Source organism: Pelecanus crispus, chromosome 6 (genome assembly GCF_030463565.1).
Source record: "Pelecanus crispus isolate bPelCri1 chromosome 6, bPelCri1.pri, whole genome shotgun sequence".
Taxonomy (NCBI): Eukaryota; Metazoa; Chordata; class Aves; order Pelecaniformes; family Pelecanidae; genus Pelecanus; species Pelecanus crispus.
The window spans coordinates 27941356-27965284 of record NC_134648.1 but is presented as its reverse complement, the minus strand read 5'-3'; the positions used below and the strand labels follow the sequence as shown (position 1 = coordinate 27965284).

The 23929-nt window shown below is 46.3% G+C and overlaps 1 protein-coding gene across 1 annotated transcript; it reads right to left on the bottom strand.

Moving 5' to 3' along the window:
* Positions 1–774: 774 nt before the first annotated feature.
* Positions 775–22607, bottom strand: CD82 (CD82 molecule). The gene is made up of 8 exons (XM_009478117.2): positions 22533–22607; positions 16861–16933; positions 13273–13397; positions 11984–12058; positions 4950–5057; positions 1823–2014; positions 1448–1531; positions 775–928 (listed from the first exon to the last, which is right to left on the bottom strand). The coding sequence occupies exons 1-8, from the start codon at positions 22593–22595 to the stop codon at positions 851–853; spliced, it is 798 nt and encodes a 265-aa protein (XP_009476392.1). The 5' UTR covers positions 22596–22607; the 3' UTR covers positions 775–850.
* Between the last annotated feature and the right edge of the window lie 1322 nt (positions 22608–23929).

The following is a 23929-nucleotide window of genomic DNA, read 5'->3' as shown; positions in this document are numbered from 1 at the left end:
CTCCAAGCTGACAGCAACCAGCAAAGCAGTGCTAGGGGGAGAGATAAAGGTAAAGAGGCAAGTGGGAGAAACATGTTAAGTGTCAAATTCAGACCCAAGGAACCCATTCCAGAAGCAGCTGAGCACCACCACCACAGTCTGCCAGGCCACACTAGGAATAGGTAGGCTTGTCTCCCTCCTGGTGGCTTTTCATCACACTCAAAGGGAAGAGCTCCACTGAAGGCAAGGCACAGCTGACTCCAGAAGCAGGAGAAGCGAGTATGACGGTAGTGCTCGACATTTCAGATGAGATCCTAGGCTGGAAGACACACAGTAGGAGCCAAATCACATTAACTGCAAGGAAGAAGAAGGCCTATAAAGCACAACTAGTTACCACCGCAAGTCATGAAGTAGGTGAAACTACCAAAGCACTGGAATCTCAATAGCAATCCTGGCTCATGGGACAAAGAGATGGGACATCTGGGAGTAGGGGAAAAGATGTGTGGGGGGAGAACAAGGTGGGAGAGGATTTACTGTATGCTAGGCCCAGTAGGTTATAGAACGGAGATATGAATAGTATTGTTTAACATGGAGCAGGCAGCAAAAGCATTGTCCCCTCAGGTTAATCAGTGTCTCATGTGATACAAGACAGTTAAGTTCTGCTTCTTGAAGTAGAAATAATCCAGAGGCAGGATGCAAGGGCCCTATTGCCAGAAGATCAGGCTGTACTGCAGCTCTAACAGTTCTTAGCAGAGTGGTATCAGAAATGGGATGTCACAAGAATGGTCAATAGTTGGACAGTCTGGGTATGAGGCAGGAATGTTCTGTTTGCTCCTTTCTCTGTGGTGCTGTAGCTCTGGAGTCAGCCAACTCAAGACTTGGGCACTTTGGTGTAGTCTTCGCTGTGTATGTTCTTGCAGAGCGAAATGGACAGTATCATCCCCAGCAGCTGGAATAAGTAATGAAGAATGGGAACAAAATCAGCAACGAGACAGATAAGATGGGAAGAAAGGGTGGTACAGGGGAGCAGAATACAGTGGTCCCCTTTTAATGACACCACACAGGTGAATGGAGTTGGTCCCCAATGCAAGGAAAATGCGATAATTGGGATGACAAAAATATTTTGCTGCAAAAAGATGTGCCTACATCTGGAATCTATGTTATGGGCTTTTTAAGGCAAAAAGTGGGATCTCACTAGTGGAATGTTATTTGTCTCATTCTTCCTGGTTATGCATGCAGTGAATTGCCAAGCATCAGAAACAGCAGCAGGAGCCACAAGGAGACAGGGCTTTGTTCAATTTTTAATCCAAACAATGAAAGCAGCAGTTCAAAGCTCCAGGTAGACACAACCAAGAGCTAGAACTGCACTGCCATTAAACCAGGTGTCTATTACTTGAAAAAAATAGCTTTACCTTTAAAAGAGTCTGCATGGTAAAACAGTATAGGTTCATATCAGGGAGTGTCTTACCTCTATAACAGCAACACCAGTGCAGACCCCAAGAATGACACCAAGGTTGTCCTTCAACCACTTCTCTACACCATCCATGCATCCCTATGGAGAAAACATAGTTAGATTTGTGCTTCTTTCCCTTGTGACTATCTCAAGACTGAAAATCCATAACACATCTCCATGTGCATTCAGAGATTATCCCAGTTACATGCTATATCAAGTTTCACGGTAGCTTTAGCAGAAACGGGTGGGATCCCTGTCCCCCCTTGCTCCCATTTCCACAGGTACTTCAAGCAATACTGACATGAAAAAAGTGCTCTAAACAATTCCTGGAGGAACAAAGACAAGGCAACTTCAGTGGAAGAATCACAGGGCCCAGACAAACCCACTCACCTGCTCATGAACAGGCCAGTCAGCATATGTTGCAGTGCCGTTGACAGGGACATCCAGCTTACAGAAACCCCTAGATACCTCTAAGTCCTTGGAGATATTGGAGCAGGAGCAGGGATATGCTGTCATGCTTTGGTTGATAAGAATCTCATTATTTTCCCAGTCCTTTGCTCCAGCCCAGCCACAGCAGGCGATCTAATAAGCAGAGAGAGATCATCATGGTCTTACACTTTGCACTGGTAACATACTGCACATGAAAACAAACAGGCAGTGGAGGTAGAAGTATACATGGAGAGCTCCATGTAACAACAATAGTCAGGCCATACAGTTTGCATCAATTAGTTATAACAGCACCCTGGTTACCAGATGATAACCTATCCCTAGGGCCGTCCAGAAGACAGGGGTATTATTTCCTACCAAAGAATCACTCTGCTAGCAAGATAAGAGTTAAAGGGCCACTTCTAGCAGACTTTGAGCATAGTAGACTAAAACATGCATAGGCCATCCATAAAGTTCTAGCACACCAGTCATGCTAGAATACGAATCCTTCACAAGCCTTACTGCACGAGGCCTAGATACTCAGATTTCAGCAGGCCATGCAGCTTGACATCAAGTCTATAGAGTGTAATTTTGATTAGCTTTTGCAGCCTAAATACCAGTAAACCTCATCTTATCTCCAGGTGACAGTGCTAAACAGAATTAAAAGTGTAAAACAGTTGTTGCTGGTGGGTCAGCTGGAGGAGGGCAGTTGTCCTGTGTGACACATTTGAGAGATTTTTTCAGTCCCTCCAGTTCATAGTCAGCAGATTGATTTGGTGAGGGAGAAGCAACACAGACAAGAGATTAACATGTTGACAAGACTTCCTATGTATTCAAAGACATCTCAAAAGAATGAAATAGAATCACTAAGGTTGGAAAAGACCTCTAAGATCATCAGTCCAACTGTCAACCCAACACCCCCATGCCTACTAAACCATGTCCCAAAGTGCCACATCTAACAGGTTTTTTGAACACCTCCAGGGATGATGGCTCCACCACCTCTCTGGGCAGCCTGTTCCAATGCTTGACCACTCTTTCAGTAAAGAAATTTTTTCTAATATCCAATCTAAACCTCTCCTGATGCAGCTTGAGGCCATTTCCTCTTGTCCTACCACTTGTTACTTGGGAGAAGAGACCAACACCCACCTCACTACAACCTCCTTTCAGGTAGTCGTAGAGAGCGATAAGGTGTCCCCTCAGCCTCCTCTTCTCCAGACTACAACAATCCCAGTTCCCTCAGCCACTCCTCATAAGGCCTGTGCTCCAGACCCTTCACCAGCTTCGTTGCCCTTCTCTGGACATGCTCCAGCAACTCAATGTCTTTCTTGTAGTGAGGGGCCCAAAACTGAACACAGTATTCGAGGTGCGGCCTCACCAGTGCCTAGTACAGGGGCGTTATCACTTCCCTACTCCTGCTGGCCACACTATTCCTGACAGAAACCAGGATACTTTTGGCCTTCTTGGCCAAAGGATTACTACCTAGTCTTCCGCTAGCAATACCATTTCCATAGGTTTAAATGCCAAGACTTTATTTTTCTTTGAGTAGCACGCATTTTTTTGAGCGGACATGAAGCAGGAACTTTTTGTTTTATGGTTCCCAACTGCAAGGTATCACTGATCTTAGCTGTGGTCCCCAGGGGACACCAGCAGCCACCGCACGATGGCGTCGACATGCTGCCGAGCCCCAGCGAGTCATGATGAGTTTGCACCCGCCTGGCTGCAGTTGGGACTGGCTGGAAGATGGGATGCGGAAAGTTTTCCATCCGAAGAAACATTTATATTCCTATACAGCCACGTAATAAAACTGCAGTTGCTGGAGGGGAAAGCACATAGGGAAGTCCAGCAAAGACTAAGATTTTATCTTAACCATGGATCCCATTACTTGCACAGTGGTACAGAGCAGAAAGGCATCAAACTTGAGGTGGAAGTTTAGGGAAAATCCCCCTCTGCTCAGAAAAGAAATTTAATGTTTTGGTCTGACATAACAGACATGACAGCAGAGGTACAAACAGCTGAACACCCACACCAGGATGAGCGTTTGGTTTCCAAACAAGTGTTGAAGATCCAGCCTCCAGAAGGAACTACCTATGCCTCACAGAAGTTTAGACTTTAACTCCAAGACTCGTCTACAGAACACCCACCCCCTTTCAAATTCTAACTCTAGTGTATGAGAAGAATTATATTCCTAAGACTTGACTTCTCCACCTCTACAAAACCTTCTCCTGTTCCTGCATAAAACAAGGGCTCAAGCAGGATCTTCTCTCCACAGTAGACCCAGCCTTGTCTTGAGTCCACTAGCAAGGAAATGCAACTACAGTGATAAAACATAAATAAATCATTCTGCCTCCAAGGAGGAGAAATACTGCAGGTCAGTGTTTTGCAGACCGAAAAACTGACAGAAGAAAAATGCTATTACTTGTACTTACTACACACCAGTCCCATGCTGGGCATGTATTTAACCACAACAGCCAGCCAGCTCTCAAGCTTGTGGTTTGGTAGTAAACAGCTATCATGACTCCAGTGTGCCCGAACACTGACCTAGCTGCTCAAGTGCTGACCCTGATCCTAAAACAGAAACCATGAGCTGGCTCCCCAGAAACCAGTTGGATGGCTCCCAAGAACGCCGACACTTGCAGAAAAGCCATCACAATAAGCAAGCAACATCCACCAAGTAGTAAGGCAGGCAGTGCTGCTGACTTGCCTGGCAATAAGCTAGGGACTTCACTTGCTACAAAACCAGTATGCACTGTGGCTTTCACACATGCTAGTATTCTGGAAGACCTGCAGACAGGGAGAAGTGTTGGGGTGCCATTTGATAGGCCAGATACATTAAGCTATGCAGCCAATACTAGCTAGTCCTAACAGCCAGTATGCAGGAATGGTTCAGTGTCTTACCTAGTAATAGCAAGCAAGACAATTTGCTAGTATGCAGGCACCAAGCCTCACGGGCAACTTTGTAGATCAGCCAGATCAATGTGCTACAGTATTGCCTCTTGCAATACCTGTTCCCCTGTCCTCAGCCTAGTTTTAAAGGCCATTTACTACACTGACAAATAGCATCATCTGCCTCTTGCTGTCCCCCATGACTCACCTGTGTTTGCACATAGTCCCATGCAACTTGTAAATTCCTCTCATCATCATTCAAAGGGTTGTAATTCTTAATCAGATTTCCAATTATGTGGGACACCTCTTCTTTCAGCTGGCAAGGAAAAACAGGCAAGAGTTAGGTTAGTTAATTCCTTGTAGCCTCTTCTTTGGGGGTTAGGGCACATAACACCCCTCCCTATCACCTGTGTTAGTCCTGCTGTGGGTCCATGTTCCCCACAGTGGAAAAACACAGGGAGTCATCACTGTCATGAGTGTGAAAACATTTTCCTTAGCTCTAGCCTCATTCACTGGAGCTAGAGCACAGACAAACTGCAGCTACAGATTACAAGCGCTGCAAAAAAACAGTGGACTGTGCAGTAGCTTCCGCTTAGACCTTCTCGAAAGGATCTGACTGAAACAGTAATAGGTGCTCAGGCTACCACACTCCCACAATACAGCTATTTTTAAGTTACAGCAAAAAGACAGATAGAACCATGACTAAAATCATTGGAAAATGAGGATTTAATTGGCACACAAAGCAATGCTTAAAAGAAAAAAAAGCAACCAGGCAGTGACAAATCCCCCAGACTGACCTTCAAATACCCTACTCTGCAGTCCTGTCTATGCTTTTGAGAAGTAGCAATAAATATGATCAGCAGGATGAAATACAGAACGGGTTTACCAAGGTAAAGTCCCATTGTGATGACCAGGTGGCATTTCTTGCTAAGAAAGTTTTTTCCAGGGAGAAGTAAACACAACAAGTCCACCCTAGCTTTCAAAGTTGCATGGCCTGCTGCTGTGTAAGAGGGAAGTTATTCTAGAGAAAATGAGTTAATTCCAGGTCCCCATTCTCTCCACCAAGCAGTTTCTCCTCAAGCTTATTAAGCAGATGGGACACTGCTACTCAAGTTCCTCAGAAGGTGAGGTTTGGAATAAATTCCTTTGCTTACTGAGAACAGCATTATGCTTGTTACAGTGTTGATGGGAAGCACATTTGATACACAGAGAAGTTCAGACATCAGACCAAGCAATCATGCATCTCCTTAAGATGAGCACAGAAAGGGAAATACATTTAACTCACAAGAAACCAAAGTTGTGGAGTCCTGGGCAAGTAAGTGCATGTAATCTATGGGGGACAGCTGGAAATCTACCACAGAAAAACGTGGGATGCTTTGTGGCCACAAAACAAACAAACAAAAAACCCTATAGGCTCCAGTGGTCCAGAGTCAAAGAACAGAAATGGTCTTAGTATACATCAGGAAAATCTTTCCAGAAGAGACAGGAAAAGAGTAAAACAATTGTACAAAGCACAAACTATATCTCTTCAGAAATGTTATATGCAGCTTCGGTCACTCAAAAACAGTTAAGTGCAAAAAGTAACAAGTACAGATAAGGTGATATATACAGCCTCATCCTTGAAGGTAAGGCAAGACAGCAGCTTTGCTATGCAATGCATCAGCCAAAGCACCAGTACTTCCCAGAAAGTCCTCTCCCAGGCACAGAGAAGGGCTACAAACCTGACGAGCAAAACAGAACTGGGTATGGTTATCCTGGTAAGACACAGGCTGAACAAACGCTGCCTGCCCCAGACGAGACAGAGGTGAAAGATAAGTGCAAGCTGAAGGACAACATTGCCTTAAGTTCTCACAGATAACATATTTCTAACCTTGCACTGCAAGCGAGACTCTGGTCCAGAATCTCAGTCATTGCAGTTCATCTCCGCTGCTCAGGGAAGGTATGAGTCACTGCTCCTGTATGCAGCTGGGTTTTCTGACACACAGCTGGTGGAAATTTCCCTTTTTCACAAGGCATTAATTGCCCTCTCCGCAGACTCCTACAACCGCTGCTTCTATATTAAGACAGGAAGTACTGCAACTATCTGAACTGTTCATTAAACAGTCTTATCACAAAGCTCAGGTGTATCAAATCATCCCTTCACCCCCATTCCTTATCCAGACATATTTACAACACCTTTCAGTTTGACAAGAGGTGCAAGCTACCACCCAGACTCCTTCACCTTCTTCCTCCCACCTCCTTCTGAAGCTCTTCTCAGTCAGCCTGTACATGAGGACAGCTGTTATTGCTAAGGACAGACCCAGATCACAAGAGGTTGGAGAGAAGTGTCATTGAGGGATGGGATAGAGTCTGAGTACTAGGATGCTCCCATCCCATGTATTACCTTTTTGCCTGTGGTGCTACAACGTATTTCAGATCAGTGAAAATGTTTTTTCCCTTTCCTTCTACTGTTAAGCTTTGCAAATGACCATGGCAAACCCAGGGACACCCAGCAAGATGAAGCAGTGCCTACTGCTAGAGAGAACCTTCTTTACATCAGCAACTCTTCTTCCCAGGAAAACTGCAGCTCAGCAAACTGCAATCAGCTATGTCAGGCCAGACAGATGGGAGCTGCGTGATCTTTCTTCTCATGATGTCTAGCTCTTCCCCTTTTAATTACTTTGCTTCCCCTTTTCCTTCCCTTCAAATCAAGGCAACCTGACCTGGTTCTCACTAACGAGATTGGCCTTAGCTGCTGCCATAAGCCTTATCAGTTACTGAACCTCTGAGTTCCCACGCTCACACTGCTGCTCCACATGCACAGAGGGAGGCAAGGAGAGCTGGGTTGTTTGTGGTACCCTGGGCCTATCTGGCCCCTTAGCAATTAGGCCAGATGGAGCCTAGGGTCACTTCTGCAAGAACCCCAGGCAGTGTCTCTGTTCTCCATCCCAGGACTCCACCACAAGCAGAGACAGGGCCTGAACTAGGTGTCCCCAATCACAGCTGCATAGGGAAGCTGTATCTCTGCTCTTCTACTCTTACACAAGAACAGGCAAGAAGTCTTACAAACAGCTCTGGTTTCAAAAAGTGAGGCATTTCAGTTAAAGAAAAACTCAGGCATTCTTAGGTGTTTCAGAAAGTAATTGGAGACAGAGGGAATGTTATGCAAACAATAGCACAGCTCTGGAGAGCACACACACAGAGGCAGCTTGTTCACAGGTTTAACCGGCAGAGCAGCCCAAAGGGAAAACACAGGCACCTGCAGCTGATCACCCTTCCACACTTGGCAGAGGAAAACTGAAAGAGCAACAAGCTAGAAAGGCATATTGAACACTTAGGCAGGCTTTCAACATCCTCACCATCTTCACCCATTTAAGGCCTGTTAGGACTCAGTGCTGTGTGGAGCATGATTGCTCCAAGAAACCACTACCCTTGCTTTCTACACTCCTGCTGCTTTCCAACTCTAGCTAGCCTGGTGTCAGAAGGGCACAACCCTGCCACCCCACAGCAGGGCCATTCAAACCCTAGGCATCTGTCATGGTTTAACCCCAGCCAGCAACTAAACACCACACAGCCACTCACTCCCCGCCCCCACGGTGGGATGGGAGAGAAAGTCAGAAGAGTAAAAGTAAAAGAGAAAACTCATGGGTTGAGATAAAGACAGTTTAATAGGTAAAGCAAAAGCCGTGTGCACAAGCAAAGCAAAATAAGGAATTAATTCACTACTTCCCATCAGCAGGCAGGTGTTCAGCCATCTCCAGGAAAGCAGGGCTCCATCATGCATAACAGTTACTTGGGAAGACAAATGCCATCACTCTGAACGTCTACCCCTTCCTTCTTCCCCCAGCTTCATATGCTGAGCATGATGTCATATGGTGTGGAATATCCCTGTGGTCAGTTAGGGTCAGCTGTCCCAGCTGTGTCCCCTCCCAACTTCTTGTGCACCCCCAGCCTACTCACTGCTGGGGTGGTGTGAGAAGCAGAAAAGGCCTTGACTCTGTTTAAGCACTGCTCAGCAATAACGAAAACATCTTTACTAGCGATAGGATGAGAGGAAATGGGCTCGAGCTGCACCAGGGGAGGTTTAGGTTGGAAATTAGGAAAAATTTCTTCATGGAAAGGGTAGTCAAGCATTGGAACAGGCTGCCCAGAGAGGTGGTGGAGTCACCATCCCTGGAAGCATTCAAAAAACAGGTAGATGTGGCACTTTGGGACATGGTTTAGTCTAGTCTACCCTTGACTGGTTTATTGTGGACTTGGTAATGTTAGGTTAATGGTTGGACTGGATGATCTTAAAGGTCTTTTCCAACCTAAACTATTCTATGATTCTATGATTAACAACATTGTTTTCAGCACAAATCCAAAACATAGACCCATACTAGCTACTATGGTAAAAAATTAGCTCTATACCAGTTAAAACCAGCACAGCACCAAAGCCATGGACCACTGCCAAAGAGCAGCAGGGCTGTCAGTCTCCCCTTCACACGGGCTTACTGAAGAGGGAGCTGGGGAAAGCTGAACACCAGAGGCAAGAACCTAGGTCTTTGATTCCAGTTTCGGAACAAATCATGCAGGCTTCTTCCACTGTCAGACACTGTCAGTCAACTATCCTGTCCCTCTGTCCGAGAGATTCAAGCTAGATCCTTCCCCCAGCAGTTATTAGCATCTAGCCTGCACACAAAAATAGACTCAAAAAAACAGGAGGGGGCTTTCACCCCCCCAGTCACTTCAGATTCTGAAACTAATGGATAGTCCATAGCCCCAGGCAAGTCACTGCATGAAATCACACAGGCCTGTTTGCTGCAAATAAGAGCTAGCAAGTAGTGCAATTCCCAAAAGACCACTGCTCTCCTTCCCTCAAGGCATTTAGAGCCAAGCTGCAGAGAACCATGTTAACTAAGCCAAGACAGACCTTGCCCAAGCTCTCACATGTTTAGGGGCTTGTGATCCACTAGATGTAGGTGAGTAGCAACATTCAGCTCTCAAAGCTGAATGCCATTTATGATGTTACTATTTTGCTGTCCCTCAAAAAACCCCACCCCACCACACAGTTTCAGTCACCAGCAGATGTAGGGAAATGAATGTTACATCAACATCCTCCCAGTATCACTGGGCAATTCCAGTCTGAGGGGGCATTCCTCTAGCAATGCCCATGGGGGAGGCAAAGCAGCAGCCTTCCTGTCAGAGACTCAGCCTTCTACAGTTGCACTAACTCTATTTCAGCATACTTTCACATGTCAGGGGTGGGAAAGGATTTTGACACTGAAAAGGAGCAACAAAAAACATCAAATGAATCTGTTCAGTAGCTACTAATCAAGAAAAGCGCCGGTTGAGAGGAGTAAAACAATAATCCTGTCTACTCTCCAGCAGTGCAGAAATAAATGCTTTAGTTACAAAAGGAGCGAGTATCACCTTGCTACATTCCTGATCCAAGATCCTTTCCTCCACTGTTGTTATTCCTTGTTTTATATCTAACCAAGTTCCTGAAGTCAGAAAGAAAGAAACAGGAAGAACACAACAGACATCTAGAGACTGGATCTTGAACCGTGTTCAGTTTGCTTTACTGTGCTCCGAGCTGCCCTGGGATGAGGAACTTCAAGTGAAGCAGAGCGACATGCGTAGCATCACCGAAGCGCAGCCACAAACCAGTGTGTGGGAGGTTTCAGCCAAGGCCTTCCTGAAACAGTTTTTCTTAGCACTCTAGGCAGGTACTTCAGAGGATCCCTGAAATAGAGGGGCTCTAGAAGGGCTTTTCTGTAACTTTTGTTCACTGAGGACTGAACAGGAGCACCTGTTCAAAGCCCAGCTTCCCCTACCATTCTGCTGGATCTGTACAAGTGATGATCCTCAGCCACATCAGCTCTGAGGGCTGTGCAGAATAACCCCCAGCACTTTTATTCTCTCCCTGGTCTGACTGAGGTTCAAATGAAGAGCTACAGCTCAAAAGCTGGAGTTTTCCAGAGCAGAGTGACAGTTGGAGGAGAAATACCAACAGAGGTATGGAATTTCATGGTCTGCAAAGTCACATTTCCCCATCGCAGGGGAATGCCCATCCCCACACCTCCTCCTCTGCATTAGAGCTGTTTGTTGAGAATCGGCAGCTTGTTTAAAGCTGCAACTTGACACACCAGCTAGCCAACATTTCAGTTTCTTGTTCAGCTCCAGCCAGCCCAGAGAGCAAGCTACATTCACACCACATTTGGCAAGGAACCCAGCCAATAGCTGCTCACAGTCACCACAGTCACCACAGCCACTTTTACAAAGCTCGTATCAGCTACACTGGGGGCAGGCAACTTCCTCCCACCCCCAAACTTCACCACCAGGCCCCATTCCTCAACCACCTAGCAGGAGGGTTGGCTTAGGAGAAGTAAGCACAGCCATGCAGTAGTATAAATATATATTTATGTGGCAAAGGACAGGGTTACCACAACTGGTACCAGAAACCTGCACAGCAGAAGAGAAGACAGCAGGGATCCCCCAATTATAACTTGCTCCCGCCGCATGAATGTGGCCCTCAGTTGAGGTGTCAAACAGCTGGAGGCCTGACCAGGCATTGCCCTGGCCACAGTATCTATAGCCAGGACAGGCTGTTGCAATGCACTTAAGTAGCTCAAAAGTTATTCCCTTTACACTACAAAGCCTATTGGAGCTCTAGAAGCATACACTGTGAAACTGCATTCCTGACAGAGAGATCCACTTCAAAATGTTAAACCACTTGGCTTTAAGCTCAAACTGTAGTACAGGAACTATTAGATCCTTGGGTTTGCTCTTGGGGAAAGAGGACAGCTCTTCCAAGGAGTGTTTTACATAGTGATGCAGAAGGGCTGAAAGGATGGAACAAGACACAACAAGGGAGGCCAGTCAGAAAAGCAATCACTCAGGCTGGTAACCCCCTCAAGGCACCAGCGATGGCAATATGGTAGTAATCACTCCTACTACATGCCCAAATAATAGTCTGCAGCAGGATTGAGAGGAGGTGTGGTCAAAAGCCTTTCAGGAATTTCTTTTTAGTGTTCCCACTACTCAAAAATAAAGCCTGCAATACCAAACAGAGCTTCATCATCCTTGAGAAAGTAGGACTACTGAGGCTAGCAGATACAGAAGCAGCAAACTGTACAGCAAAGCTGCTGAGCTGGGGTAGAGGAAAGAAGAATTCAGTTATGCCTGCTAACAGTATGCCCAGTTTGGAAGAAAGAATTTCCAAGTGCCTCCTGTTCCCCCAAACCAAGACCAAGGGAAACATGCACAGTAAGAAACACTTACCTTTTCTTTCTGGAAGTAGATGACCAGACCAGCAGCAACCTGAGTTATGAGGATTACCATCAGGCAGGTGAAGTACTGGAAACAAAACAGAATAGATGACCACTGCCAGCCTTTAGAAAGGTCTCTACCTAATAGCACAATTTTTAGTAAGATTTCATATACAGCAGAAGTCACAATATTGAGCCAACACCTTTGCTTGCAGACAAGCTCTGCTATCAACAATGCTCTCCCCAGTAAAAGGCTTAAGTGCAAACATCTACATCAGACCAGTGCATTTCAGCACTTCTCCCATCAGGCCAACAGGAAGACTTCAGGAGGGAGAGGGTTTACAAGCACCCTCTGCAGGTGTTATTCCAGCTGGGACTCCCTCTCCCACCCCCAGCTCCACTCCCAGTCCACTCCAACCTAAATCAGTCGGACTCTGCCTACCCCAAGCATCACAGCAAGAAAAGTCGATTTTACAAACCTAATTTTTTTATTATTATTATTTCTAAAGTCAATTACCTTTTTAAAAAATGCTATTTAATTTGTTCGAGGATCTAAATTTAAGATTCACCAGCAAACTTCTTTTAAGGAAAGTCTGACATCTGAGGTTACTTTTAAATGGTGGCAGCTACTACTATTACATTAGGAGATGTTCCTAATGCCAGGACACACAATGTGGCCATACTTGGTTTCCTATACGTATGTGCTCTGAATAAGCAGGAGTCAAGTAGCAGACCGAGGTGTATGAAGCTAGTGTTTTCTCATCCACCACAGCCAGAAAATTCTCTATAGATGAACCATTTGAAGGCAAGTCCTGACATACAGGACATTCCTAATCGAGTCTCTCTCGATACTTGCACTTTCCACAGAAGCTGAACTTTGTAGCACAGCAGGACACTGTTACTTTTCCTATTCTCTCTCACTGCCCTTCATACTTGTCCTTGCACCACTGAGAGCACAATGCCAACTAGGAAGTCAGGGCAGGAGGATGACACACGAGGTACAGGGTCACCTGGGACATCTCTCCTCAGTTGGCAGTCCTCAACCCACTGTGCAGAAAGTATCGGCAACATCCTCTCTCATTTTGCAGAATTATTAGCTCATCATCAGTAATGTCTAAGGAACCACTGGTGCAGCCTGTTGACTGCTGGAGAATTTAACATGTGCAAATTAATAACTGGATCTAAGTTGACCTAGCAGAAGTACCATCCCCAGGAGACCTGAGCCCCAGCTACAGTCCAACAGATATTTTGTAGGAGATGTATTAAAAGGGTGGATCTAAAACACAGCATGAATTCTCTCACCAGACCCAAGAGACATCGGATTTCATTGACTGCTCCAAGACAGCCGAGGAACCCCATCAGCATGGTGAGAGCCCCAACACCAATGAGGATGTATGCACCAGTCTTCAGGGAGGGAGATGACATCTCTGTAGGAGCCAGGAGAGGGAACAAAATTAGCTGCTGACAAAAACTACATCTGCCATCAACATTTTGAGAGCTGCCTCCATATCTGCTTATAATAGTTTGTTGTCTTTACAAAGAGACTGCACAGAGGTGTGTTGAACATGGGGACAGAAGGCTGCCTCTGGGTGTCTTCTGATGAAGGAAGACTATCAAAGCCAGCCTGCAGGTTTCCATTATCTCAGAGCCTGGAAGACTCACGGTCACGCCAAACAAATGAACCGTGTTTGAACAAAGTTATCTGGTTACCGGATTTTTAACTCCTTCATGAATGCACTCTGAGTGAGAGCAAGATAAGTATGTTCTACTCCACAACTACTGCCTATTTGCTTCAGTTTCCTTCGCTATCTTCAGGGAAGCTGTTTTTCAAGTCCTAAAAACCCTTTTTGGTTTGGCTTTTCACTTTAATGCACTACTGCTTGTTCCAGCCATTCTGGTTTTACTTATCCACTTGCAGTCAACAGTGGGACACACAAACTCTGCGGAGTGAAACATGACACAAGAGCTACAGCTAGCATTGAGCGTAGATGATGTGACAGATTACTTGACAAGTCAACGTTGAATGGCTTGTGGCCAGGCACTTGCTGCAGGCTGTTGCAGCACCTGCATATGACCCCCTGCAAACAGATGCTATTCCAGGATCAAAACAGATATCATGCCCAAATTACCTACTTTTACATATCCTCCTAGCTATCCCCTGCTATTGTGTCTGGAATAACTATGCTCTTGAACACTGAATGGTTTTTCAACCAGTAGTTAGGTAGTATTATTTCAGACATACTGGTGCTGTCAGTCCTCTCCCTTCAACATTTAGTACTGCAAGCAACTGAAGAAACAAGCTCTTACATTTGGGTTCATCACAGGAGTATTTCTTGCAGAATAGGATTGGAGGGAGCAAGCATTACAGCATAAAAGTTGATGAGATACTCTGTCTAGAAATACTAACCAGAAACCTCATTTATCATTAAAGGACATTCTTAAACTTGCAAGCTGCACAGTGTAGGGGAATTCTGGATGTCCAGTGATTAATGAAAATAATGTTCCTAGAGCTCAGCATTTAGTTTCCTGGACAGAAGTCCCAGGAGGCAAGCTTCCTCTGAGCTCCTCCTGAAACAGGTTAAGAGAGAGAGTAACCGAATCCAGACCAGTACTCTCCCCACTAACACATACCTTCCCTTGCATACCTCCCCCCAATTCTGATACCTGGTGCAAGTCACCAGCTTCCAAACTTTTTCCCTGGAACATGCACGAACAAAGGAAAAAGATCAGTTATCAAAAAATTAACCAGAGCCGTTTGCCACACAGATCACTTCAGCCTCGATTCATTTCCAGTCCAGCTCTCCCTGGCTGGACATCTGCCACAGAAACCAGGATCCTGCTCCTCCTTCCTCACCGGTCCTGGGACTCTTGCTGTGCAGGTCAGGTGCTGATACTGCAAAGCATTTACTGAAGTAGCAGCCTTACAGGAGTGGCCCTCACAAGACTACACTATTCCCGCCCCCAAAATCTGCTCAGCCATCATATACAAGTGTTCAAGTGCCGGGGTTGCAGCACCTCCACAGTGCTAGAAAGCAGTTGCTTGGTCAACTTCTCATTAGAAGAAAGAAAAAGGTATTTCCAACTCAGAAACCCTTTGAAGAAGTGACAGTGGCAGGGGGACAGGAGCCGTACTTGCAATTCTCATCTGCAGTACGTCTTGTCTTGCAAGAGAAGGTTCTGCTGGCAAGACAACTCCTGTTCCATTTGCTGTCACTCCGTGTTTTCCCCTGTGCTGGGGAGGCGGCCAAGCAAGTACAACAGGCTCCTTTGGCAGGGACTGGAGTGCCCTGCTGTGCTGGGCTCCCTCCCTGATGCCTGGGTTACTAAAGCAAAGGGAAAGAGCGGCAAGGCATGGGAAAGGAAGCGAGGGGGCAGGGAGAAAGAGCTGATGCTGGAAATCTCCAGGAAGGAAGCTAAATCCTTAAATGCTCTGTTAGCAGAGATTCTGGGTAAAATGGGAAGAAGCAGAGCCAAGCTCAGGGACTTCGTATCTCCACAAGCAGCAGTAACACCCATCAGCCTGGGGGAACAGCTGCTGACCCACTGGTACCAAACACACCTTGGACCATGAGGGGTGCTGCAAATAGCCAAGCCCTGATAGGCTCCTTTTTGGCTGGCAGTACTAAAAGTGCATTTCTGATCATGCCCCCACTTTATTAACCAACATTGAGCTCCTTGCCCTTCTAGTACTGCAGTAGCAAGCCAGATGCCACAGCACAATAAACACAGCAAGCAGCAGTATCTGTGTGCATGGCATTAGTGGGGGTGTTGTCCCCACCCAGCACCTTCCAAAGCCAAGCCAGAGCATTCAGCAGGACTTGGGAGATAAAGCCCTTTGCAGAATCAGTGTAGTTGGGAACAGGGTTATGAATGCCATTATTGTTCATTCCCTAGGGCTGCAAGCAGTGCGCAGGCAACCCTTCTGCAGCATCTGACGCTGGTGCCAGAGTCAGCAGTTCTGGAGGTAGTGGCAATGGGTAACCAGACCCACCAAGCAGAAAAGTTCTTTGAAGCCCCCTCTAGGAAAAAGCACAAAGGAAGCTTCATCGTTCACAAGCTCTGCTGAGCTACTCTTTTGGCGAGAGCCCGCTTACATCCCTGCGAAACCCAGGCCCTGCTAAGCCAGCACAGTTTTTTTGGTTGCTGCAGAAAGTAGACCCCCTGTTAAGATTCAAGTCGATGCTCTTGGCTGACTTAAAGGGGAAGGAAGCTAGCCCCTTGCACGTGCAGCAGCACAAACCACCTCTGATGGCCAGGCTAAGTCTTGTGAAGTGTGTATAATTGAGTACGTTTTAGAAGTAGGGGACTAAAGACTTCACAGACCCACACCTCCTGTCCCCCCTCAGATCTACATCCTCTACTGCTTAGGAACAAACATACTGGCTACTTTCAATGTACATGAAGCATCAATAAAACCAGGTACTTTCTTTGGCGTTTAAAACAGTCAAATTGAAATCGATCATTACAGAAAGCAGTGGGAGCATAGGGGACTCACATAGCAAAACTACACTAAGGCACTGGGGGCCTTCAGATGCAATGGTAATAAGGAAAGTGTTATGGAAACACAGAGCATGCAGTGAAAATAGGATGAAACACTAGTCCCTATGTTTAAGATAAAATATTTGGAATGCTGGGTGAAGAGGCAACGGTCTCACTCAGTCTGACCTCTGGTGTTGCAATCCACAAGACTAAGAGGAATGCTGTGTCTCCAGGGTTGCTCCCTTTCACCCTGTCCCTGATAGAGTCCCATATTGCTATACATCACATTACTGCTCAGGTCACAGACCATGCATAAAAGTATTGCCACCCCTACACTACACCACAGTCAAGCACAGCCCCAGACTAGACTCAATTCAGAAGGAGAAAGAAGATGAAGAAACATGATCTTACGTAGAACCGCAATGAAACTGGTTTTGTCAGCCAGAATCCATATTCCAAAACCCAGGATCACAGCGCCCAGGATCTGAAAGAGTAAGAACAAAACACATATAGCTGGCTTATTAGTTTAGACAAATAAAAAGAGGCAGTCACCATTCTCCACACTTCCAGAATAAATACAACCATTCTTTTGCTGTTCCCACCCATCTCCCCCATGCTACTCCTCCCAAAGTAAACACGATTAGCATGACTCCAGGAGGAGAGCCTCAGCTAGCTGCACAGGAGTCCCAGGTTCTGCTTGGCAGTCCTTCACATGGTATTTTCATAGTACATGATGTTGTATAGGAGGACTGTTCAAAACAGTCTGAGGAACAGACGCCCTGATGCTAGAACCTTGTTGTTAGAACCAAAAGGTAAGTGCACTGCTTCTGTGAAGAACCGAGGAAGGACAAACATATCTAGCATATGATTTTGAAGATTTTTTTGAATAGAGAAATCCCTGACCCTATGGGACTAGGCTGGGAGCCAGCTGCCAAGGGATTAGATATCTGGCAGCTGGAACCTTCCCAGGAAGGAAATCTTCAGCTTGTCAGGCTCTGTTATAATGTTATAGCTTCAACCCACAAAACAAAAAACCAGCAGCATTCACTTTGCATGCAGGTTCCCTTGAGTGAAGTGCTTTGCCCCTTCCGAAGCCAAGCTTAGGCATTTTAGCTCAACCACTACTTTATGCCAGAATACTCCAGCCCCTCAAGCCAACACATCACCAACAGAGAGTCAAGCATTATGAAACATCAGCCATGGTCTCTGCCTTGCTCACCACACAGTCATATCTAGGGCAAGGATTAGTAGAGCAATATGTCCCTGTGAGGACTCGGCTGAATCCAGATGTTGAATCGAGAAGGCAAGAGACATACAATTTTCCCATCTCATTTTGAAGAGGGGGGGTGGTGGGGGAGTGCATGCTCTGTTTTAGCTTCCAGGTATCACCTTGTTTTATACTACACTGTGAGGTGTTTGAATGTAGATGACTCCAGCTCCCAAATTAGGACGAAAGCACCATTATATCCATAATAAAGTAACTATGCTGAGAAGCCTTTAAGTCTGCAGGTCTGATAAGAAGCTGAAACTTGTGCCATTCAACCATCTGGAAGTGGCAAAGGCTGGAAACCACTTGTGCAAAGATCTAAAAGAGACTTTGAAGAAACAAGGGAAGGACAAGGAGTGCAAGCGATATGCTTCCAGAGGACATGAACTGCAAGCAGCAGTTCTTACACCAGCAGGGTTTCAAGACATATACTAAAGAAATACTAAATAAACCAACAGGGCTCAAGAGAGACTGCAATTCTGTGCTTCATTAGAGAATGTTCTGATATTTGAGAGACAAGGGAAATGCCAAACCACCACCTGAAGCAAGCTGGCAGAGAAGGTTGTATGGACAGGCATCGACTCCACATTTTGAAAGCTTACATTATACTTCAGCTCCTCACACAAAGAAGTTTTTCTGAGCAAAGATAAACCAACAGTCTGAAATAAGCTGCTTGAAAGCTTTCCTGGCTTGGCAGAGGGCACAACACGTAGTTAGCTCTGGGGACAGGATTAGAAAGTCACCAAGCAAGTTCCCATCTATGAAGATGGATGAAGACTACTGACTCAGCTGCAGAAAGCATGTAGCTGTTATATCCCGGGGCAGGGGGCGGGGAGCAGGAAGACAAAAGAGACAAGATCGCAGTAACAAGAATTCCTCCTTGCCTTATGTCCCAACATGCTGCACTGCAGCACTCAATCCGCTGATCAAATTAGAAAGGCCCCTTGAACATGCAACAGCTGTGGCGCCTAAAAAATTCCTCTCAAATATGGCATTGCCGAAAACTGCTGAATTTACAGTTTGAGGCAGTCTCACATTTAAACTATAGTCTTAATAAAATATTTGTCTTAACAAAGATGCAAACCGGGCTGTATGTGACATCTCTCTTGGCTCGCTGACCCTGAAATGTCACCTAAGTTTTGCTGTTGCTGACAAAACACAGAACGGCTGCTGAGCTGAGTTCCTGGGAAGTTATTTGTTACGAGGTGCTCAGACTATCCAAGGCCTGTTTTCACTCTGATCTTTGCTCTAGTCCACAACTCGTGCATTTGCCAGGAGCTGCTGTAGAAAACACTAAAGGGGGAAGGCAGGGAGAAAATAAACCACAGGGAGAAAACACTGTCCTACTATCAAAGGTACATTTACTTCCTAGCAGGACAGTATCTCTGCTCAGCATCTTCAGGAGTTTGCATAGCATAGCAAGGCTGCTTCTGCCACTGGCTTGCCTTCAGACCCTCCACAGAAGAAATCACGTCTGCCTTCCATAGAGTTTCATTCCTGTGCTCCACTGCTTTAAACTCCTGAAGTGGGGGACAGATGTCTCCCATCCACCCCAGGGTGGAGATTTCACCTCTGATTTCAGCACGATCCCCTTCCACACCCAAGCCAGAAGGATGCAGCTCCCTCAAGGCAGGGCCACCAGTTTCCCACAGCGGAGCCCAGTGAAGAGGGGCATGGAAGCACTAAGCTGTGATGCAGGTGACACTTTTCTGGAAAGAGCAGCTGGGGGTCCCCAGCTGTCTTCCCCCCAGCACTGCCTTCCTTCACACTCAGGTTGCATGAGCTAACATTGAGCCTGGCACAGGGGCCAACAGAAAGGCTCTTCAACTCCAGGCTTTGTTTTAGGTAGTAGCCTTCTGCTCCATTTACAGAAGGGTTACAAGTAGGACAGACAGTTATATATTTTAAACAAATTGTTTCCAGAGACTGTTGAACTTGTATCACAGAACTGTTTTCCCTTTAAGAAGAAGCATCTGCTGTGGCCAGTGTCTGCTACCCAAGAAGGTAGAGATGTGCTAAGTTTTGATTAGGGAAACTAAGCTTATACTGCAAGCTTATGATTTTGGTATCTTTTGTAGCAAGTAGGCAAGCAGTCCAAATAACCTTCCCTTTAATGAAAGCAGGTCAAACCCTTCCCTGAAGTAAGGCTCCAAGACTGCAAAATACCACCAAGTCCCTGAACTACTTCAGCTATAGCAAGGGACCTTCTCATAGACCTCAAGCTGTAGAGAACTGCTATTTCAATGACTGACTAACTTTTAAAAGAGTCATTAGCATCTCTCTAAAGGCTTAATTCATCAGCTCCAAGCAAGGCTGGAGAACACATTTCAGAGAGCAAGGGCTGACCTGCACAGGGTACAATCACAGAGGCTCAGCTCAAGGTCCAGAGCAGACACAGAGCTCCGTCACCAGCATTAACATTTACATTTGTGCAAGCACTCTCCTCAACAAAACTCAGCAGCTCCGGGAAACCAGCATGAGGTATGAAAACCTGTCCGTGCTAGGAGCTCACAGCAACTCAACAGAAGCAGTTTCTCTGCTAGATTAATATTGATCTACCACATTGTATAAGCTCAAGAATCCACCCCCCATTCAGACCCTGAACAACCGTAACAGAAAAAGCTTCTCATGTCAACTACTTCCTATGACAGTGAGAGTGTCCTAGGATACCACCTTCCTCAACATCTGGCATGTGTAAAAAGTCTGCCATCAGTCAAGACAGAAGCACCCTCAAAATCTTCACTCTAGAGAAGTATCAAGCTCCCCACCAAAAACCAGCAGCTTCAGAGACCGCAATTCCACAGAGCGGCCTGAGGGGAAGACAGCACCCATGCTGCACGGTAGGCTTAGCAAAGAGCTCATTAAAGCAGCTTCTCCAGTTGATCAGCACAGACATCCTCACATCCTACCTTAAAACTCTTACTCTCCAGGCTCAGCTCAGTGCATCAGATCAGCTTTCCCCAAGAGGGACAGGGGCTGGCTGCTACACAAGAGGAGTTGGTTTGGAGCAGGGTGTGCACAGGTCAAAGAACAGCTGATTCCCATCACTTGTAGCCTAGACAGGAGTGCTGAAGTTTCCCCAAGACTTGCAGAGGGATTCAGCGCCTGCCAACCTCCCAGTCTTTCAAAATATAGGAAAATGCTTTTCAGTGCAGACATGGGTCAGCCCGATGATGCGGTTCAGCTCTGCCTCCTGACAGCACAGCTATCCCCACAGACTGCCCGTGACCACGCCTGGCTCAGCAGAGAGGGGAGAGGAGGGCAGCGTGGAATAGAGATGCCACAATGACCACTGACAGCATCCAGCAAAAACAGTGACAGTGTTGTAAGGCAACATAGTATTTCAGGCTGTCGTCCTTCCCCTTTCCTCCTATGCTAGGCTGCTTTCTTGACGAGAACTCCCTCTATACAGAGGTTAGCTAATGAACTTGGACCTAGGCTCAGGGAGAAAGGAAGACTAGACAGTGTGCAGGCACCGGGCTTCAGCAAGACTCAAACACTGCCTTAACAAATGCAGGTCTGCTTCCCAGGGTAGAATGGTTAAGTTACATACTGCTTAAAAAGTACAACCTCTTCAAGAAAGGAGATAGCCTAGGTACTTCAGAGGTGTCCTGCACTAATAGGGGGACAGGCCTGGACTCTGCTGGATTTTTCCAATCCTTAAAGTGGACCAAAGCGTACTCTGAAAGATCTAGTGGCATTTGAAAAACCTCTTCTCTCCTGTCCCCTTCCTCCCAAGAGTCTTCTCCATGGATGCTTTGAGCACCCCTGACTTTCAGCCCTTAGACCAGAGCTAACTACTCTTAGGATGGAAGCAAAACACAGAAAGAGCCAGCAGAGTAAGCCAAGGGAAACCAGATCCAGATGTGCCTCAAGTTCAAGCCCGTGTGCCGGCAGCACAGTGCAGCCGTGCAGGAAGCAAGAATGAAGCCGTGTGCAGGGACAGAGACCAGAAAACAGTGCTCACCTTATCACGCTCCATTTCCCTCCCTGCCCTCCCAGCCTGACCCTTCCTTCACCTTACACGCTGCACAAAGGGTAACAATATCAGACAGGCTATTTTCTTGCTGATATGTGGAAAGTTGAAACCTTATGCTTCCCCACTACACCATCCCACTGCAGGAGGGCAGCACCAACAGTACCATCACCGTCCACATGACACACAATATCTAAGCTTCACAAAAGGATGCATGCAAGAGTGTGTGCATCCCTCCCGGACCCACTCTGATCCAAAAGGAGCTCATCTTTTGCTGAGCTTCACACTTGAAAATAACTGCATCCAGTGGGCTTCCTCATTTCCCCAGGCAAGCCTGACGCATTCTCCCCCACCTCCCAACTCCATTTCAAATAGGGGACTTGGACTAATTCATCTTGTTAAAAATCAAAACCAGCCGTTGGGACTCAAACAAAATTAGAGTTCTTCTTTGAAGCTTGCCTGGCCTATTTAGGAGGGCACTGCCATTGCAGGTTTTGTAGCTAGCTTTGCTGCTCAGCTGCTGCTCCAGATGTGGCAGAGAAAGTAGTTATGACTACTCTCTTTACAGAAAGAACCCATAACTCCTGTTTTCCTTTCCCACTGCAGGAAGGGAGCTGTGTGCATTGGAGAGAGCAGGTAGGTACTGGCAGCGGAGCTACTTGATATACCTGGGAGCTGCACAGCAGCTCTGATGTCCCTCGGCTTCAGGGATTCCCTCCCTCCTTCCAAAACTCTGTTTTACTTAATAAACACACTGGGCCAACATCCAGAAAAAACACCTTTCCAGCTAATTTTAGTCCAGGCCTTCCTTTCTACTCTGCAGATGCCCACAATACTTACAAGGAACAGGAGATTGAAGAGGAAGAGGAAGTACTTGGTGACTTTTAGACAGCCAGACCCCATCTTCTTTCACTTACAGGACCTAAGGGGAAAGCAGACAGACAACCAGTTATGTTAGTGACAGGTCCTCCAGGCAGTTTCAGAGCAGCACCCTCACCCTGTGCAGAGCTCTGGATCATCTGGTGAGTCTCAGAGCAGACACACAGAAAGCAGGTGCTCCATAGACTACCTGAGTTGCCTTTTCAGGGCAGCAAAACAGGACACCACCATCACTACAAATGCAAACACAAACAGCCACTGCTGCCAAGATCTCCTGGAGAGTGACAGAGGGCTGTCAGCAGTTACAGAAGGGATTTAATCACAAATACACTGCTAATTCCATCACTATTTATATGGACTTTTCATTAATAGCATCAACCAAAACACCAACTCTAGCTACCACCGCCAGTGAAGAAAAGGAATGCATTTATCTGAAGGAGCTCACAAGGCCAGCTCCCTCCCCCAGAAAAATCTCATCTCCTTGTGACCCCCAAGCAGTTGAAGGATCAGTGGAGAGGAAGGCCAAAGGGTCCATATAAAAGGCAGCATTAAATCAAGCTTCCTGTGTGCAGCTTGGCACCTGATGCTTTGACAACACATGAGGACCAGCAAGCCCACTCCATGTTTACATACTACCAATTCTGCTGCAAGATTAAGACAGGCAAGATTTCAACAAGTCCCAGTTTCCAAAGCCAACCTCACAAGTTTGAGGCAGTGTGGGAGCACTGATAAGACAAGATGCTGGTTTTAGTCTGTTGGTTTAGCCTGTTGGTACCAGCCACACAAACTACACATATCCATGGGGTGGCTAGCAAGCAATACAGAGAGGGCAAAAGACAAAGTCCAGAGCAGGTCTTCACCACAGAGAGAAGATACTTTACTGTATCTGAAGTTAACTCTGCTCAATCACCATGGCTGAAGCCTATGCAAACCCATATGAGAAGAGATGACAAGGTTGCTCTTAACACTGCAAATTAGGCAGCTTATCAACAATGGATTCTCATCAGGTCTTTGCCTACAGGACCCAGGGAGTAAATAGATCTGTATTACTGCAAGCTACTCCAATTCTCACTTGTCTGACAGCAAAGAGCTCAGAAGTTAGAAAAAAGTCCCACAGACCACCCCCACTACAGGAGTAAGCCTCCTCCTGGGGAAGCAGCACAGCCAAGTAACACATGAGGACCAGTGGGGGAACGTCTCAGGTCAGCTTTCCTGCTTCTCCTTCCTCCCCCATGCTCAGTTACGTTTCCTGCATAGGCAAGAGAGGACTTTTAAGTTCCTTAAAATTTGCTCTAGCAAGCTCCTTGCTCAAAACAGACCATGCTGCTTTAGAAGCAGCAGCCAGAGGAAGAGCAATG

Coding starts and splice junctions, on each gene's coding strand:
- CD82 (XM_009478117.2), bottom strand. CDS start 22,595: ATGGGGTCTGGCTGTCTAAAAGTCACCAAGTACTTCCTCTTCCTCTTC. Junction 16,934..22,532: donor TCTTCAATCTCCTGTTCCTT/GTAAGTATTGTG, acceptor TTACTCTTTCAG/ATCCTGGGCGCTGTGATCCT. Junction 5,058..11,983: donor TCTACTTCCAGAAAGAAAAG/GTAAGTGTTTCT, acceptor TTTCCTTGCCAG/CTGAAAGAAGAGGTGTCCCA.